General features: G+C 40.2%; 1 protein-coding gene across 1 annotated transcript; it reads left to right on the forward strand.

Annotated features, from left to right (window-relative positions):
• The first annotated feature begins 4,586 nt into the window (after positions 1-4,586).
• On the forward strand, positions 4,587-18,369 carry syt9a (synaptotagmin IXa). Its single transcript, XM_028401998.1, has 7 exons — positions 4,587-4,734; positions 9,529-9,753; positions 9,865-10,009; positions 10,185-10,740; positions 17,655-17,775; positions 17,848-18,019; positions 18,231-18,369. Exons 1-7 carry the CDS (start codon positions 4,587-4,589, stop codon positions 18,367-18,369), a joined length of 1,506 nt encoding a protein of 501 aa, XP_028257799.1.
• Positions 18,370-18,803: the final 434 nt, after the last annotated feature.

Raw genomic sequence — 18,803 nt, forward strand, 5'->3', positions numbered from 1 at the left:
TCTCTTCCTGCTGGAGGCTCTGAGAGTTAAATGTCCAATAAATAATAAAGAAAAGCACTGATCATGTTTTCAGCTGTCCTATTAAGTTGGTGTTCTTTCTCCTTTTAATTGTTATGGAAGCAGGAAGTGAGCGGGGAGGTCAGTGAACAGCTATGAGCTATTATTATTTTAGAAGAAATTGTTATATAGGTCAGGTTTTCTTTTGTTTATGTCATTATGTTTTGTATCTGTACCGAACCTGCCCTGCAGGCTGGCTTTCCACTGTGCTTCCCAGCAGCTGTGACTGTTATGTGACTATACTGTACCAGCCTGGACAGTATAGTATATAACTGTATACATGCAACTCTTTCCACAGGGACTGGTCTCATCATTTAGGCTCCCATAGAATCTATGCTGTTCTAATTAGCTTGCATGTTATTTGTTTATGTGATTGCACATCATCCATGTTTTTTCTTCTTTGGTGGAGTCATGTTTATCTGATATTTCTACAGTAACAGTTGCCATCCTGCCCAGCCTTATCTCAATTAAAGTCCTCTTTTGATACACATCTGCTCTTTCTATTACACCAACATACAATTGTGTGAACCTCTACACATTTCAGCTCCAACACCCTGTCAAGAATAAATATATGTATCTCAACAACCTTTGTAATGGTTTGTCATTCTGCCTCAGACTGGACAAAGAAAAGCTTTTGTTGGCATTTATTAGAAATTACCAACATTTGTGATCTTGAAAGACAAAACAATAACACAGAGTTACACTGCTACTGAAATATAGACATCTGTAGGCAAGGTAAGGGTCTCTGTTTTGTGGAATGCAAAGGGACTACTGAAAACGACCATACCTGGAAACGAGTCACATTATTAGGGGCCTATTACCACATTTGTTTTTTAATCCAGTATAGGTAGGTGAAGAGGAGTGCTGTTCCACCAGGACAACATTCCAGCACATGTAACTGGTGATTTTATAGTATATAGTAAAAAAGGTGTTTACCTTTTAGTTCTTACAATTTCACATACTTGGGGCAGGGATGTATGTCACACAACTCCCAGTCTGGGAAAGCTTTATGTTAGATGTGTTGCCAGAGTGTGTTTTTTTCTCTTATACTTACATTTTTCCTTCTTATCCCCTCCCCCCACACACTTACATTATTCTCCTCTTCATATACACAGCCTGATCTTTCTCACATACACAAATGTACCAAAATATCTAGCATTGGCTTTGCTTTTGTCCCTTTGTTTGTTGAGACCCGTTGCTCAAACCCACAAGGCATCTCTGTTAGCCATACAGAAAAATAGAAATAAAGAAAGAGCAATTGAGATGAGAGAGAATTCCTTCCCACCCCCTCCTCCCCCTCTTCTCTGCAAAGCTCCTCTAAGAAGCACACTTTGTTTGACTCAAAGAACGCTGAGAGGCTTGGGCAGCAGATGTGAGATTTGGTGGAAAATAACGAGTAATGAATCTCTTCAAGTCACGTATATGCTGTTCTGTCTCCAGCTGATGGATCAGTATGTCAAAGCTGTGCTTCCTGTTCTCCATCTAATGTTTGCACATAAAAAGAACATTTAGAAAATTCAATCAATGCCTTTTACTCCCATAATCCTTCATTCTTCACATTTAGAAAGACCTGGCTGTGTCTTTATTTATTTGTAATTTGTATAGTTATAACAATGGGACTGCTAGATTTTTGTTTGTCTGTTTGCGGTCGTTTTTGATGTGGATGATCTTTATGTTGAACATATTGGACCAATAAAAGCCTTTTAGATAAATCAGTCTTAATCACAATAATACACAGATCAGCACTAAAGATTAACACATACAAAGCACTAATATACTGAAATGATTATTGCAATAGTGAATATTATTAGAAAATCAGAAAGTGCAGTCTCATCACTGGTGTCTTGCCGGGTTCTATGCTGGGACCTCTCCTCTACACTACTCACACAAATCATCTTGATTATGTAACAATGTTGCATGGTTTTCCATACAACACATATGCTAAGAATACTCAATCAGTCTGTTTTCATTTCCTTCAGAAACCTGTATGTGCATGGCTAGCAGATGTTGACTGAATGATGGCTCACCGTTTATAGCTCATTCAAACCCAGACTGAGATGTTTTTCATGCCAAGAAGCGGCTGTTCTTTTATAAATTTCTCTGTGTCCCTGAGGGAAATTGTGGTTTTGTTCTCCTAAATGGATGCATTGATTGATTAACAGAGTGGCTGGCTGGACTTGATTGTTTGATTCAAACTCTAAAGTCATTCTTACACTCTTTCAATATGCACACCATGAATCAATCGGTAATGTCTAATGACAATTCAGGAAGTGACTTGGATCACTAACTTCTTCTCACTACACTGCATTAAATGTGTGCTACTCAAGATGAAGGCAGAGCAAAGCAAAGGAATAAGTAAGTGCCAGCATTTTTCTTTCTGATTATCATTGACTGAGGATTGACCCACATTATAGTTATCCTGTTAAAAGCTGATAAAAAATTAAATACAAAAGGAAGAGCAAAATAAGTGGAAGTACAGAGAAATAGAGCCATAACAATGAATAGTTTACAATGAAAGAAGACAGCGACTAGTGACAAAAGGCAATTGAAAATGAGAGGCTAACGAAATGAGAGCTGAAAGAAGAAATGGTTGAAGAGTGTCTTCTGTCTTTTACAGTTGCCATGGACACAAAGAAAGCTGACTTACTGCCGTGTGAACATTTTTGAATGGAAAACAGACGTGCACCATTACCACACATTACCACCATCATCACCAGAGGAGCATACTCACAGCAATTTCAAAAGAGATACATCATTAGGATATGTGTGAGGATATCATCATTCAAGTTTAGAGAGGTCAATATAATGGTCACTATAATTTATATAGGTAATATTACGAATCACAAATTTCCTTCATGAGATATGCAGTAAGCTCTGCACCACAACACGTCCTCGGACCTGCACTCACATGTAAACATCTCAACAGGGGGAAAATAGAACGCAATACCCCATTTGTAGGCAGTGTAGCAAGATAAATGCACCTTGTTAAAAGTTGTGTTTATATTGAAGGAAATGACTGCTGGGCTCTTTGTTCCTAGTGGAACAAACATGAAAATCACCAAAACAGCAAGCCCATTTATCTGTCATCCCCCTCATCCTTTTCTCTCTTGTTCATCCCTTCAGAAATTACAAGTACCAGCATGTGGGAGATGTTGAAGCTCTGATTTATTATAAATTAAAAAGCATACACGAGAGGAAGTGTTAATCCATTATCGTACTTTGTGTCCTCTGAACTTTCTTGTCTCCATTCATGCTCATTTGATGCCATTTGATGCATCCCGTTGACATTAAAGATTCATTTCGTATAACATGTTACTGTTTTGACACTATACAGATTAGCCTACAGTGCTCTGACTACTTTATGTCACAAGCTGCCTTCGTGTTGATGAAGATTATCAGTCATCCAGGTCAAGCTGCCTTTTTCTATTCAAGTGTAATTGTATGTATAGCCTAAAAGTGACATAGCTTCTGTCCTATAATTATTAGGCATGTCAATCACAGAGATGAACTCATGAAGGTGAAACTGTGAGCCCTCAGAAAGACTGATTGGTTGACTGAATACATTACAGGACTGTCAATGCAACAATACACTAATACTAATATTGGCTTTGATTGTCCCTTGAGAAATAAGTGGTGCTGTTGATTGCAATTATTCCCCAAGTAACATAGAGATAATTAGAAAAGAAAAAAAGAGAGATGAATAAATAAAGTATGCACACACACAAGGGTCCAATCTATGGCAAATAAATACATAACTAAATCGTGCCATAGCCATGGTAGGACTGAGTTGTGAACTGGAAAAAAGTAAAAGAAAAAAAAATGTTCTCCATAATGTTTATGCCTACTACTATGTTTGTAGTCTATACTAAACCTTTAAATGAATGATTTCTGATTGATGTTTCCCCTGTTGTATCTCACAAAGAAAGAAAAAAAACATGTCTTCCTCTGATTGGCCATGTGCAGGAACGTAAAACCACACCAGGCTCGTCGTTAAACAATAGTAATAGTCGATCGCTACAGGTAGTATTGCTGCTATTTCTCCTGGTTCTGCTCAACTTCTTTTTTTCAGGAACCGTTTTGAAGGCGTAAAGATAGCGGCTTGCTGACAGCGAAATGTGTAACGAATAACTGCAGCGGGAGTCCACACACACATTTCAGCACGTTGGACAGCGCACGGCGCCGCAGAGGCAGTGCGTGGATTCAACCGGTGGCTTTCAACCATAGCAGCAGCAGCAGCAGAGGCAGCGGAGTGAGAGGACCGTTTGACTGAATGTTACATAAAAACTCTTTGTGATCCACACGTGGGCTAGGTTTGTCTGCTTCCTGGGCCACTTGGACTCGTCTTTCGTTGGTTATTTCTAGTATACAGAGACCGTGGCGATTCCATCGTGTGGGAAGGCGTGCCGCTGGATGAGTGGTCGACTCCAGAAGTCGAGCTGTGCAGCGTGGAATAGGTGACTGTCAGGCGGGTGGAGTGGTGGTGTGGTGGTGCCTAAGAGACCCTCCATTTATAAGGATGCTGGTGGGAAATGCCTGGAGACAGAGATGATGAGATTTGTCAAAAGGCACTTGAACTCCTGTCAGATCTTTGCTCGAAGGGGGAAGTGCAGAACGAAAACTGTCGGGATTTTATCTACTATTTCCGAGACCTTGCCAGGCCACGTTACTCGGATTCAGGTGAGGCATGATTTGCACGCTTCATTCAACTGAAGTGAAGTGAAGTGAGCGTGCACACATGGGAGTTTTTCATTGAATATCCTGCTCTTTAAACACAATAGCCGGTCCATGCTTTGTTGGAGGTAAAATGGAATTGAAAAATCATTCTGCGCTATTTCTCTTCACTAAATCAGCTCTCCGATAACTTGTTCATTTTTTTTCCAACAAGATTTTCCTTTCAATCCAAATACATTGTGTGAAATTCTGAATTTTAGCAGGTTTATTCTTAACACACGTGCACAGATGTAGGCTGTCACACTGTGCAGTCACAGACGCTTGTCTTATGCCTTTCTCACGCCTGCGTGAGCCGCAGGCTCCTTTTATCTGCGGTCCACACTTAAGTGCATACTTCGTTAAAAGTTTGCCTCGGGTTTAATTTCTCTTCTTAAACACAGGCTTTATTTCTTATTCAGACCAAAACGGATGCTAGTGTGTAGAAATAATGTGAGCACAAAGCCACGTTCCATCATTATCAACTCGTAGGCCGTCTTCGCCTAAATGACATGCGTAATTGAGTGTGTGAGTGTATGCGCAGAGAGCAGAGGAAGGAGCAGAAAATGAGCTGGGATTGGAGAAGAAGCGCAGATCCAGCAATCCTCCACATACCAGCATCCTTCATTCTGCCTCCATTAATTTGCGTGATTATCAATGATTATTCACCACATGAAAGGCCTTTGTGAGTCCCAACTCCCCGTCCTCACTGTCACTCTCTGCATCCCTTTCCTCCATCATTTTCCTCGTTATTTCCTGCATTCCCCAAAGTCCCAGCCCTCTCCTCTCCCCCTCCTTCATCACAGGCCGATCCCAGCTTTTTTGTGACAGTTTCATAAGTGAAATTGTGGGGGTAAACATGGAGGTTAGCTCTCAGGATGGCTGCATATTCCAGCTGGCACATAACCCAGCCTGATTGCAGAACCTGTTAATAGGATGAAAACGGGAGTGGATAAAAGAGAGGCCAGGTCACACATTGACCCAGAGTTCACAAAAAGATTGGTTGGGATTCAGTGATTATCTATAGTGCTCATGAACATTGATGTGTTCTGCTTGGCAAAAAGCATAATGTTGTAATATTTAGTTTAGATGAAAAATGAAATATTGTCAGTAGACAAAAGACAATCAGAGACACACAAAGACAGCGAACAGGGTGCTGCACTAACCTCGCTCTGATTCTTTTATAGGTTTTCAATGTAAAATAGAGGGGTTATGCAGATTTTATTGTTGCTATATTACCATGCACAATGCAAGGATAAAGTAGCAATGGTGGTGTCTCAGGTAATTACCTAAAAATAGGAAATTAAGTGATATAGAAAAAGAAATAACATCTGAAAAGTAAACAATGCATGCATTGCTTTTTCCAGCACTTGCTTTCCTCCTACACTATTGCACCTTTGAAGGTCCTGTGCTCTAAAATTGGTCCACCCTCTTTGTTGTGATGCAGTCCCTGAATCCCTCCAGATGTCTATAGATTCTTCAGCAGGCAGGCAGCACTCAGGCCACCTGCCAAACCAACTGAGGGCTCGGTGTCAGATGAGATGGCAAGTCCTGCAATGTCTCCACATTATTCTCCCAAATCACACATACAATATTCTGGTATTCACAGCATCTCACAGCACAGAAAGGACAGTTGGTCGGAGTGCCTGTGCGAGGTCTTATGACAGCTCCCACACAGAAACAGCCCTGTATCAGGCAGGGCTGATAGATTTTAGAGGACGGGTTACGTCACCCTAGTATTCACTTTTCATCTTATGCTTCCTAAGGACTAGAACCTAATAAAGCTCTAAGTGGAAATTGATAGAGTGTTTTCAACTAGATATGACAGGATTAAACTGTAAAAACAGTTTACCTTTAATCAATGCAACATCCCTGGCTAAGTCCATGTTTTCACATGATGACATTATACTTTGGAAACTGTCAACATAGGGCATTTTTTGTACATTTTCCAAACTAATAACAGTTATCCTAGTACATGTACAGTATGCCTTGTGTCTTACAGTGTGAAAGCAGCAGATGTTCCTTCACTATGTTACATACGCTATCTTTGCAAACCAGTCCAGTCGGTGTAAAATGCAGAATGTGTTCATAATGTGAATTTTCTATTCTGGTAATCATAATAGGAATGTGATGATTGTCAATGACAGTCATCACATCAAATGAAAGACGTGTCAGCATGTCTCATTTTAAACTGAACTGTTTTTTCTGCTTAATAATGGAATGCACTGTGCTAAACAATGGCAGCGTAGTTACTTAGAGGAATCATGATTACCATCTCTGATGAGGGATCTTTTTAGTCATTACTATGATTAAAGCATTTACACAGATTATACACTAATTGTTCTTCTCTTGAGTTGTTTTTAAATCCAGATGTTCATCAGCATTGACTCTACCGTGTGTACATCTATGTACACAAAATGCATGTGTTTTTTACTTGTCTGCAACTTATAGCCTGTTGCATAGTCAGCACATGAACTGGGAATAACTCTGAATTGCAGCCCTCGCACAGAGCGAGGCATGGCCAAAAATAGACGTGGTCAGGTGGATACAGCAGACTGACGCTATTTAAAAAACACTGTGCAAGAGCTCGGCTTATCACAAAGCAGGGTAGATTTTTCTCTGAAACTATTTAAATACAATAAATAAAGAGACTTACAGTGCACAAAACTGACAGGGGAACAGGTTTGTTGGTGGATTTTGGAGCCAGGTGGCTGGAATCAAAGCTCAAGGGGAGTACAGACATGGGTGGCCCAGTTGCTAGATATTCCCAGAGAAGGAAAAAGCTCAGGTGGGGGCCTAGATATTTGACATGTGACAGAGCAGGACAGCTCAGGCTGACAAGCTGGGCTCAGGTTAGGGGTGAACCAGTCCAGTTCAGGTGGAAAGCCTGAGGACTAAGAGAGGAGAAGCAAGAGACCTCAGGCGGATTGTCAGGACTGGAGAGGTCAGCTGAGTAATGAGCTTTGATGGGCAGGAGAGTTCAGGTGGGCAGCTGAGGAATTGAAAGGAAAGGGAACTGAGCTGCTGAAAAGAATTATAGGAGAACTGCTATCTGTGAACTATTAGGCGGTCAAACAGGCAGAGCTGCTCTTTCAGATGAGCAGTAGCAGCAGGAAAAGCAGCTGGACAAAGCTGCTGAGCAGAACAATCTGGATGCATGTGATATATATCGTCAGAGCCACATAGGGCAGCTGGGTTGATTATATGGGCAGGACCGCTCTGGAGGGTGATTCAAAGGCTCTGGACAGAGACTTTGAAGTCAAATATTAATGGTTAAGCCTGAAAGTGTGGCCAGGAAACTACAGAGTAGCAGGGCAAGCAGATGTGGAATAGACACAAAGATGACTTGCTGAGTCAGTGGACTGCTGCAAATCAGTACTGTGGTAGTGTTTAAGAAGATGCCTGAAAACTGGAGTCATTGTTAGCAGAGATCAGAGAGATAGACAGGCAGGAAACTATAGCAGTCTTCACTTGAAGACAGGACACAATGTTGGTGTTCTACTTTGCAGGAGACCAATGTAAAAACTGGGCAGCATGTCGGGTGGGCTGCTGCTGGAGTGTCTGTAGACACAACACATACAATGTGAAAATTAGCCAAGCTAAAATAAATATAAATATAGCTGACCTGACTGAATTTTGGATGAACAGACATGACTGAGCTGCTCTTGTGCTGTAATTACTGATGCGTTGAAGATAGTTACATGAGCAGTGTTCAGAGTGAGTCGTCGTCATGCTGCAGAATGAATGTAGGACAGATCAGACGCCTCCAAGATTTCACAGAGGGATGGCTATGAATCTAAACATCTAAGTGCACGATGCTGCATGTGAAAGGGGCTACTTATGATCAGATTACCTTAAGATACAGTAGCAAGACATCATGATATTTCTTATGTGCAGTTTGTTCTAACTTATATTTCAAATAGACCTACATGCACTTATCTTGTTGTTGAGTTATCACAGTAATTACAACTTGAGTTCTCTTTTACTCTCATCTCAATCTCAAACAAGCATAAGAGCTCATGAGTGATGGAGTGCAGCATAAGGCATGCAGCTCTTATAAGTCGAATACACATCATAGCTAATTTCAGATATGGACGCCATAGTGTCCATATCTGCTAACATCTACTGATGATGTCCATTAGCCTATATAGCAGTATATAACAAAAGACTGATTCTAGTCAGATTTTAGCCATGCATACAACATGTTATTTATTCTTTGGTGAAACTCATCTAGTTCTTGAGGTGATTCAGGAAGCCCTTGATGACTCTGCCAGTTCACACCTCATGTTCCTTTCCATGGTGACTCGCACACTTAGTGCTGGTGTAAACAACCAGAAATATTCAGTGTCATACTTGTATGAAGTCTTACTCGACAGACTAAGGGCTCCACTGATATGTTTATAAAATTTTGACACTCCCGGGGTCGCTGTTAGCCACAAGTGCATTAACATAAAATAATGATGTAGATGTCTGTTTAATCTGCTACTACAGATGGCTTTAAGTGTCTGGTTGGGTTTGTAAAACATGTCTAAATAAGAACAACATTAATTATACATAACTGCTATTTTTAAATGCATTTTCATTCTGCTAGAATGTGCTTTATGTAACAGCTGGTTCAGCAAAGGGACCTCAACAGCTTTTTAACTCTAGGCTTTAAAGGTCTCTACCTCGAGGTCACCCCCTGGATGAATGGACTAAAATGTAATTATATGTTTATATTTATACATTTATGCTGAGTTCTCTTCTCTCCTGTCACCTCCCCAGACATATCGGTGAGTCTACTGTCACTGGTAGTGACTGCCTGTGGTTTGGCCCTGTTTGGGGTCTCCCTTTTTGTCTCTTGGAAGCTCTGCTGGATACCATGGAGGGAGCGTGGGGTCTCCCCTACCACCAAGGAGGCTCATGGTCTTCTCAACCCCACCATGAGCCCCCTCCCCTCACAGGCTGCACCCAGGCAGCCAGTGTACACAGCCGTGGACCCGCCGATTCACAACCGCCGTGAGTCATCACAGTGCTCCATGGCCAGAGATCCCACTCCAGTGGCATCTGTTGTGTCAGTGGAGGCTCCTGTGACTCCTGTGTCACCCCCGCCTGTCATGGCCGCACCAGAGGCAGCTATGAAGATCAGCCACACATCTCCAGACATACCACTAGATGCTCAGACCAAAAGCCGAGAAAATGGGGTTCACACTACCCCCCGTATGCAGAGACAGGACACAGAACCCTCACCCTCTGGCCGCTCAATGTCTGAAATTGGGTCAGTATTGTTTATTTCTCTTCCATATACATTTTTCCTTAAGAACGTTCTAGAACTAATGACATGTAAATCATCCATTATAGATGTATAGACGTCTTAAAATATTGGTCCACTGGCCTTTTATTCATTGCATTAATATTGTATGATTGTTTTTTGCTGACAGACAAGGGTCTATTCGGAGACACATGAACCTCTCTAACCCAGACTTCAATGTGGCCCAGTTCCAAAGGCAGGACTCTCTCACTGGAATGGGCCTTGGCCTTGGTCGCCTCAAACCAGAGCTCTACAAACAGCGCTCCCTTGAGGGTGACGAAGGTAACCGCAGAGGTGGGGGTTGTGGCCGCCTCCACTTCATCCTCAAATTTGACTGTGACCTGGAACAGTTAATAGTTAAGATCCACAAAGCAGAGAACCTCCCAGCCAAGGACTTCTCGGGTACCTCTGACCCTTATGTAAAAATCTACCTGCTGCCTGATCGTAAGACCAAGCACCAGACCAAGGTGCACCGCAAGACACTGAACCCTGTCTTCGATGAGGTCTTCCTGTTTCCTGTGGCATACTCTGAGCTTCCCACGCGCAAGCTGCACTTCAGTGTCTACGACTTCGACCGCTTTTCACGCCATGACATTATTGGTCAGGTAGTGGTGGACAACTTCTTGGATCTGGCAGATTTCCCCAGGGAAACAAAACTCTGCCGGGAAATCCAGTATGTCTCCTCGGTGAGTCTGACTTCTGCTCAAAATTATACTATCTTCACTTAGACATGTCACACTGTATTTATAAATCTGAATTTTTACCACAGAAGGCATTTTAGGTGTGACAACTGTGTTGCAGCTGTATGTATTTGTTCCTATATTTTAACACTGACTCTCACAGACAGTTTCAAGTGTATAAGAAAAACAATTGTCTTTTTAGTGCAGCACTTGTCAGCTCCTAATAAACAAGTGAAGAATAGGTTGGTAGTTAGGGTGAAAGGGTGATGAAGATGATGATTCTGTTGATGACTTTGCTGGTGAGATATAAAGCCAAAGAATCTGATCAATATCACATTAGATAGTATTTTACCGACCATCCACCTCTAATTATACCTGTGGAATGTCTGCTGATAACTACTTTATTCTCTACGCAGAGGCTTTTTTAAATGTGTTCTCTAGCAGTAAAAAGGAAACCTTGCAGAGTAAGATGTGGCAGTCACTGTTGCCATACATATACAGACAGACGAGACAGGTGAAGGGCAGAGACATTTTAGTATTAAACACATTAACTGCATCAGCTATGATTAAACATACATAAATGAAATCCTGAGAAGCCTCTAAGGTCAGCAGGATTAAAGGCCCTTTGCCCTCTGTTAGCTTATTGACTGTGTGTGTGATCTTAATGGTCATTTTTACAATAACCTGTTGGAAGCCTGGTGTCACCTCAAGGTGCATGTCTTACAGATGTGTGTATAAGAGTTGTTTCTTGTATGCATCTAGCAGTCTGTGTCCACACATCAAAGCTCTTTATAAGGTTCCAGACAGATATTTATAGATGTATCCTTCCAGTGATTGTGTTATTGACAGGCACCTCAGCATGTGAGCTTAACTGGCTCTAACATACAATTGATTCCATTCTTCATGGCATGCTTAAGTGGCAATAATAAGACTGCTTTTCATTGATTGCTGCCTGCAATTTAGTTCATCCACAGCACCCTCAGTAAGCCACAATCGATGAAGCACAGCTGTTTAATATGTTTTTAAACAACATGGGGTTAAATTTCTGTGGCTCCAGCCATGTTTATATTCGTTAACACCACATTTTACTGGGTGAAGTAATTCCGGAAATCAATTGGTCCCACGATCCAAGACGAACAATAACCATGGTTAGTCAGTTTACAACAGAGTGTTTGGATCCTAATTGATTTGCTTCTAAATTTGGTTTGTCCTCACCAGGAAAACAACAAAAGTAGTCTAAAATTAACGGCCACAATATTGTTTTGGATGGATTTGTGACATGTGTTCAATATAGTGAGAAGGTCAAACCAAACCATTAAGTAATTAGGAGTTATGGGAGCTATGAATCTTATTTGCGATATACTGAAATTATTTGTTCAAAATAATACTATTGCTTTTCCTAAACTTTAATATCAACAAACTATCACTCATTAACAAGATATCAAGTCAGTTTAGAGAGCAGCCGGGGACTATAAACTATTATAAGCTCTGTGTCTGTGTTGTGTATGTGTGTCTTTCTTTGTGTATCTAATAAGCACAGCATCCCCCTTGGTGCCCAGGGTTGTGTCCTGCAGCTCTATTCCTTACAGAATGTCTGCACTGCAGCTATTTCAGTTTAGTATGGATTGTTCTTTGCTTACCTGCTTTAGCTGTCAATCCAGGCTAAATATAGACCTGGTGGAAATGTGAAAGGTTAAATAAGAGTACCTGTAAGAATGGTTTCTTTACTGGTCTCTGATGTTTAAATTTTATGTTCATAATGCCTGAATGAGGATTTTTATTTATATATCAAACATATTTAAAGACAAACTGAGCAGGTTAGAAGGTCATATTTCATGGAGCATTCGGTATATAATCAAAATGTGGATGTGTCAATCAGTCATGTTGCCTTGTCGACAAAGGTATTTTGTAGGGGTGAGCTGTGTAAAACATGACAGAAACAAAGACTTTAATCTGATTTAAAGTGATCAGGGAAACTACAAAAATCAGTGCTCAGCCACAACCAGACAGAAATCCTGCGGCTTCAGGTTTCTACACCATCCTGAGACAAAGCATTTCTAAAGGCAGCTTGGCATTACAGTATAGCAGCCAGAATAACAGAAATTATGATTGAAACACGACCCATTCCACACTCACTCTTCACTATTCATTCTGGGACTTCAAGTTTTCCAAATAAGTCCTGCAATATTAAAAATGTTAGATATTGGGCATGTATTATTCTGAGCTCTGATTTCACCATGATTTTGTTTCCTTCTGCAACAGATGTTTTGGCTCCCTTGGTCTTTATGTTGCCTGACTGCAGAAAAGCCACAACACATGGCCTATGTGTCACACATGACCCCAATTCTCTCACAAAGCCTTTCTGGATCATAGCACTTCATATGGGACCTGCTCTTGGCTGCACAAGAAATGTTCAAAATCAGTTTTTGGCTTAAAGGTGAAGGATCAGTAGTTGTACTACTTTGGGAAGCATCCAAATGTTTGTTCACTGTGCATCTGTGCAGAAAGTTGTGTGTCAGGAACATAATGCATACAGCCTGTCAAAACATGTGACTGCTGCAGTGCACAATGAGGACTTGTTTGAATAAATCAAAATGATCGCAGACCACATCTGCATGAGAAAGTGAGAGTTAGCTACCATTGTGTGTCGTGATTAAGCTGTGCATTGTTCAAGTGAGTGATGCTGTGCTTTTTGCATGATAGATTAAGGGCTCTGGCAAGTGAAACTGTGCTGTGGTACCACAGGTATACATACAGGGTAGAACAGTAGAAACAGTCGCAGTGACGCACTTTAAAATCTGGATAGTCTGAATAGGACCATCCCACATCTGTTATAAAGTGTGTTAAAATGCAACCATGCCATTTAAGCTTGTCAAGCATGGGACATTCACTGAAGAGGCTGCCTTGTACTCTGACAAAAATAAATGCAGCATTTGTTGTGCTTCATTCTTGTTCGTTCAAAATTTGTAGAGCTGCAGGGAGCTGAGAGGTACTTACAAATGTACAGTTTGGATTAGGCAGGAATACAAAGGTGAGAATAAGGCTTCTAACTGATCTAAGCTTATTTAGAGAACCTTGTTCATTTTGGTCCTACAGTTTTGTAGCTGCTCTGGGGTGGGTCCTCAGGTGGAAATTGAAGTTGTGCTGCAAATCATCATCATCCTGTCACCAGCTGGTTTCTACCTTCACTCTGCCCAACTTGTCATGGGGCCATAGCAGATTTGTCTTTGTCACACTCACTCAGGTCTTTACACCTGTTCATTTCTCCTGCATCCAGCACTGCACAAACAGATTCTTGCTGTCTGTCTGAAAGTCTGTCTGATCTCAAAGCTCGACATGAGCCATTATTAGGGCATAATTGAGATGATTCACTTCATCTATGTGAGGTCATTATGTAAAAGCATACACACAGTGGGTTCCATTTGGAAAAATGATTCAATTTTGGTTATGATCATTACAATCTAATTTGTTCTATTTGTTGGCTGCTGATACTATCAAATTCTTTAATGTGCAATGTCTCACATACAGTGTGCTTTAGACCAGTAACAGCTTCCTACCCATGGTCTCTAAAAATACTGACAGCCAAAATCGTTCTGCTTCTCTCTCTCTCTTACTCTCTCTCTCTCTCTTACTCTCTCTCTCTCTCTCTGTCAGGATGACTTTCTTTCTTTGTAGCCAGTGAAAGCTAAAAGCAAATCTCTTGAATGTCTCCTTCCAAAAGTTTGTTGACATTTAACATGCTGTTGCTGGACCATACATAGTCAGCAGCTGTGCCCCACTTTCAAGACTGTGACACATTCTAACTAGGTTTCGAGTGAAAAGAAACTAAATTAAGTAGCACACTTAATAAATGTTAATATTTAATGTGTGTACACTTGAAATGATGTGGTGATTGGGGTAACTGTAGCCAGAAAATGATGAGGTTAAGACACATATTTAAGATAATAAAAAAGTTAGTTATAGGAAATGTGTCTTTACAGATCTTGTACATCTTCATGTCTTGCTTTGCATAGGCATATGCACATTCATATTAAGAGGTACCAAAGAGTGTAGGTTCTAGAGCAGCAGTTTTTACTGTTCTCATTATTGATCTCCCAGTCCACTGCATTACATTATAGTTTTTGCTGGAGTTAGGTGATGAGAAAAGGGTGATATTAATACTTAGCAACTTAAACGCTTAAGGTTCTATATGTTTAATAAATGTTAATGATGAAAGTTGCAGACTAAGGTTAATGTGTCAACCTTAGGCTGCTCATCCCCGGATTCTAAATGCTCTGATCGGTTGATTCCAGTGGTCTGCGCAGGCAACAGCTGATATTCTGCATTAGTTTTGTTTGTGGTTTTATAATTTGAAGTCATGGTGAGGGAGTGGAATACAAATTGCTATTCATTTTCCAGATATTGACAAATTGTAAAAATACCATTCACTTTTCATGGTATGGTTAATGCAACGAAAACCATTACTTATTCATAGAGCAGCTAATTTGGGTCTAAATTAGCAAAATAATAGATAAGGAAAAAAGAGGAATAAACAGGATGAGACTTGGAGAAAACAGCACGGACATATCTGTTTTGTCAGCATGCCAAAAGAGACTTAAGGGTCATATTGACAAATGTATTGATATTTTGTGTACACTCTCGAAGTATGGCTGCTTTTAGGCCAATGCTCATACTCATGCCTTTTGTTATTTATTGTTAATCAATGGTATTCAGTCAGAACAGAATGATATGTGACAGGTGGCTGATGGGAACCAGTTATTCTCAGATTCTTCGTTCTCACGCTGTTTTTTTCAGTTTCACACTATACTCAGTTCATGCACACACACACACACGGACAGACACACACTCTTATACTTGCTTGTTCTTGCACACATTACCCACACATATTGTATACCCTCATAAACAAGCTAATTATCTTTAGTACCAGCACAGAGGCAGAACTTTTTGTAGCAACTGCAGTATAGCCAATGTGCCACAATCACCATACGGAATCATTCCCTTATTACAGTGACTTAATTCGAAATGAATGGCAGGATTATGATTAAGCCATGACTGCCGGTGAGACTGACCATATGGCTGGTTTTCACTGCCAGATTTTGATTATGGAGCTATAGAGGCATATTGTAAATTATTGAAGAAAGTGTGCTATTAAGATTTAAATGTCACTGGCAAAGCAGGTTATACAGTGTGATACTGTTAAATTAGGCAGCTTCTTGTTTTATTTTTTATGGTTTTTATCAGTGCCAGACATGCTGTCACTGCTGGAAAGACTCTGGTTCCGGCAAGTATCTAAAAAATATATGTATTTTAATTGATCTATAATATCAAACCAGTACAAAGGCACTGTACAACATCTATACTACCCATTTGTTGTAAATACTCCAGACCATTTCTTAATGTAATCACAAATGGGCTCAATTGGATAATACACAGTATTCATAAGTCTGTTTAGTGTCAGACTGAGTCTAACATTTACATTCTCAACTCTGCACGGTGATGTCTGTAAAATTCAAAGGCTGCAGTTCATGTGAGAAATGACAGGCATAGTATGTCAAGGTATGAGACACCTTTGATGTAACATACAACTTGCAAATACTTAATGTTACTTATTGCCAAACAAGGATACTGGAGCAAATGAACCACAGCTCTGATATTTCTGCTTGTATCTCAGCTGTGCACAAAGACCACAGACCATGCAGCATGTAGAGGCCACAGGATGCATTTGCTGGAAGGGTGTATAGTTACATCATCCTGTAACATAAAGAACAATTGCCCTGATGGATGCAATGCTTCATCTAGACTGTAAGCAGGTCTCAGACCGTATCTCCTGCTCAGTGGTGGAGGAAGTACTGAAGCTTGGTACATAGGTAAAAGTAGAATTACCCAGCAAAATATATACTTAATTAAACATAGAATTGCTACATCAACAACCCTACTTAAGTAAAAGTCTTAAGTACTCACTTTTAAAATTACTTAAAGTATTAAAAGTAAAAGTACTCATGCAATAATTTGTCTCTCAATATCTAGATGGTGCCATGTTGTTAAAGAATGATAATGTGTAATTAAATTAAATAATTAGCAGACAGTAGCTAACTAGTAAGATAACTGAGCCAGCACACCGGCATCATGATTGAGGGACATTTAAAAAACACATACATATTCATACAACTGTACTCATAAAATGTAACTTAGGTAAAGTAATAAATAGTTACTTAAATACAGTACAAACACGTAGTTACTTTCCACCTCTACTCCTGCTCCTCCTCTTTTAACACATACTCATGAATCAGTGCCACATTCTAAATGCGTATTTCTTTAATATTCACAGCAAATATCCAAAATAGTGTCTACATTTTGCAAAAATTCAATTAATTCATGCCTCTTGATAAGTGAAAGAAATCCTCTCCTTTCTTCTTGCTAATGATTAGTCAAAGCATAATTTACTGCAATCAATAAAACTCAATGAAAGATTTATGTTTGCTTCTCTTACAAATGATTTCACTGAATGTTAATAGAATCTAACACCACATTCAAAATACACACCGACAGTAACTCAGCTACAGGAACTGTACTATAGGAGTTGTTGTCTTTACCCTCACGTTTGTGTGCTTTCCCGGTTCACACTTTCTTTGTTGCTGGAGTTATTTTTAGAGCAAGCGATAAGTGAGTTTCTGTCTGCAGCTGAACAGAAGTCTTCATATCAGTGAAATATGTGAGGATTCTATTAGAGCAATATGACAAAAGAGAATTGTCAACTGGCCATGCTTCATCACCTTTGACTTGTGTGCAATAAATGTTAGCAGCAGTACCACAAATAAATGCCTGTCAATTTTACACATACAAGACAGAAATACATAATGTATCATCATAGGAGAGCTTATGTTTATATACGGAATAAACGTGTTGGTGTTGTCTTTCAGGATAACGTGGACCTTGGGGACTTGATGTTTTCCCTCTGTTACTTGCCCACTGCAGGCAGGTTAACTATCACCATGATAAAGGCTCGCAATCTCAAGGCCATGGATATCACTGGAGCATCAGGTAATTAAAATCTGATACTGCCTACTGAATTTAAACAAGGCTTACCCTTCTCTTTTCTCTTATATCGTATAGATCCATATGTGAAGGTTTCCCTCATGTGTGATGGTCGCAGACTCAAGAAGAGGAAGACGTCCACTAAGAGGAACACTTTGAATCCTATCTATAATGAGGCCATTGTGTTTGATGTTCCACCAGAAAATATAGAACAGATCAGCCTCTTGATTGCAGTGATGGACTATGACCGGTTAGAACCTTTATATACAACATTTTTGCTGCTCTGTTGCTTTGAGTAATTTTGATTCACACTGCTGGAGGACAAAAAGTATGAAATTACAGCAATTTGTAACGTCTATATTTAACTCTTTATCTTTAATGCTCAATGTTGAATGCAATATTTTTGGAATGCAGGGCAGGTTGTGATCACATTTCTCCCTGTTTCCCTCCTGTTCCAATAGTGTAGGCCATAATGAGGTCATTGGTGTGTGTCGAGTTGGCAATGATGCAGACAACCTCGGCCGTGCCCACTGGAGCGAAATGCTCACATATCCGCGAAAACCTGTCGCCCACTGGCATCCTCTTGTTGAGGTGAGATGACTTCTCGGTGATGGGTGTGACGTGTGTTTCCATGCATGCAGGACTGACTGGGTTTTTTGAACATGAACACATCATTGTGTTACACTGTCAAAACAGCATTGTTTTATGCTTGACACCTGCAGTCCACAGTTAGAAGGTTAAATGTAGCTATAGAAGTCAGATGTGTGTGTGTGCAATAAACACCTTTAAAGAACTGATTTAATGATGAACCACAGTCAAAGTCAGAGGCTGATGTTCTTCTGCACATCAGCAGAAAAGCCTTACATAACTTCAAAAACTATACCTGACAATCAAACTGTCAAAAATGTGTATAGACCACATTGTTGAGGTAGGAGTGAGTGTGAGATTAAGCTCATCACTGTCCAGTTATTAAGGTATAGTGAGCTCATTTATATTCACTGACACAGTATTGTGTTGGTACAGTGAGGCTGTGA

The sequence above is a fragment of the Parambassis ranga genome, chromosome 3, assembly GCF_900634625.1.
Source record: "Parambassis ranga chromosome 3, fParRan2.1, whole genome shotgun sequence".
NCBI lineage: Eukaryota > Metazoa > Chordata > Actinopteri > Ambassidae > Parambassis > Parambassis ranga.

Bases quoted from the DNA above. Each gene is read 5' to 3' on its own strand.
- syt9a (XM_028401998.1), top strand. From the start codon at position 4,587: ATGCCTGGAGACAGAGATGATGAGATTTGTCAAAAGGCACTTGAACTC. The intron at 4,735-9,528 runs GTGAGGCATGAT...TCACCTCCCCAG, and splicing joins GCCACGTTACTCGGATTCAG to ACATATCGGTGAGTCTACTG. The intron at 9,754-9,864 runs ACAACCGCCGTG...CGCCTGTCATGG, and splicing joins AGCCGTGGACCCGCCGATTC to CCGCACCAGAGGCAGCTATG.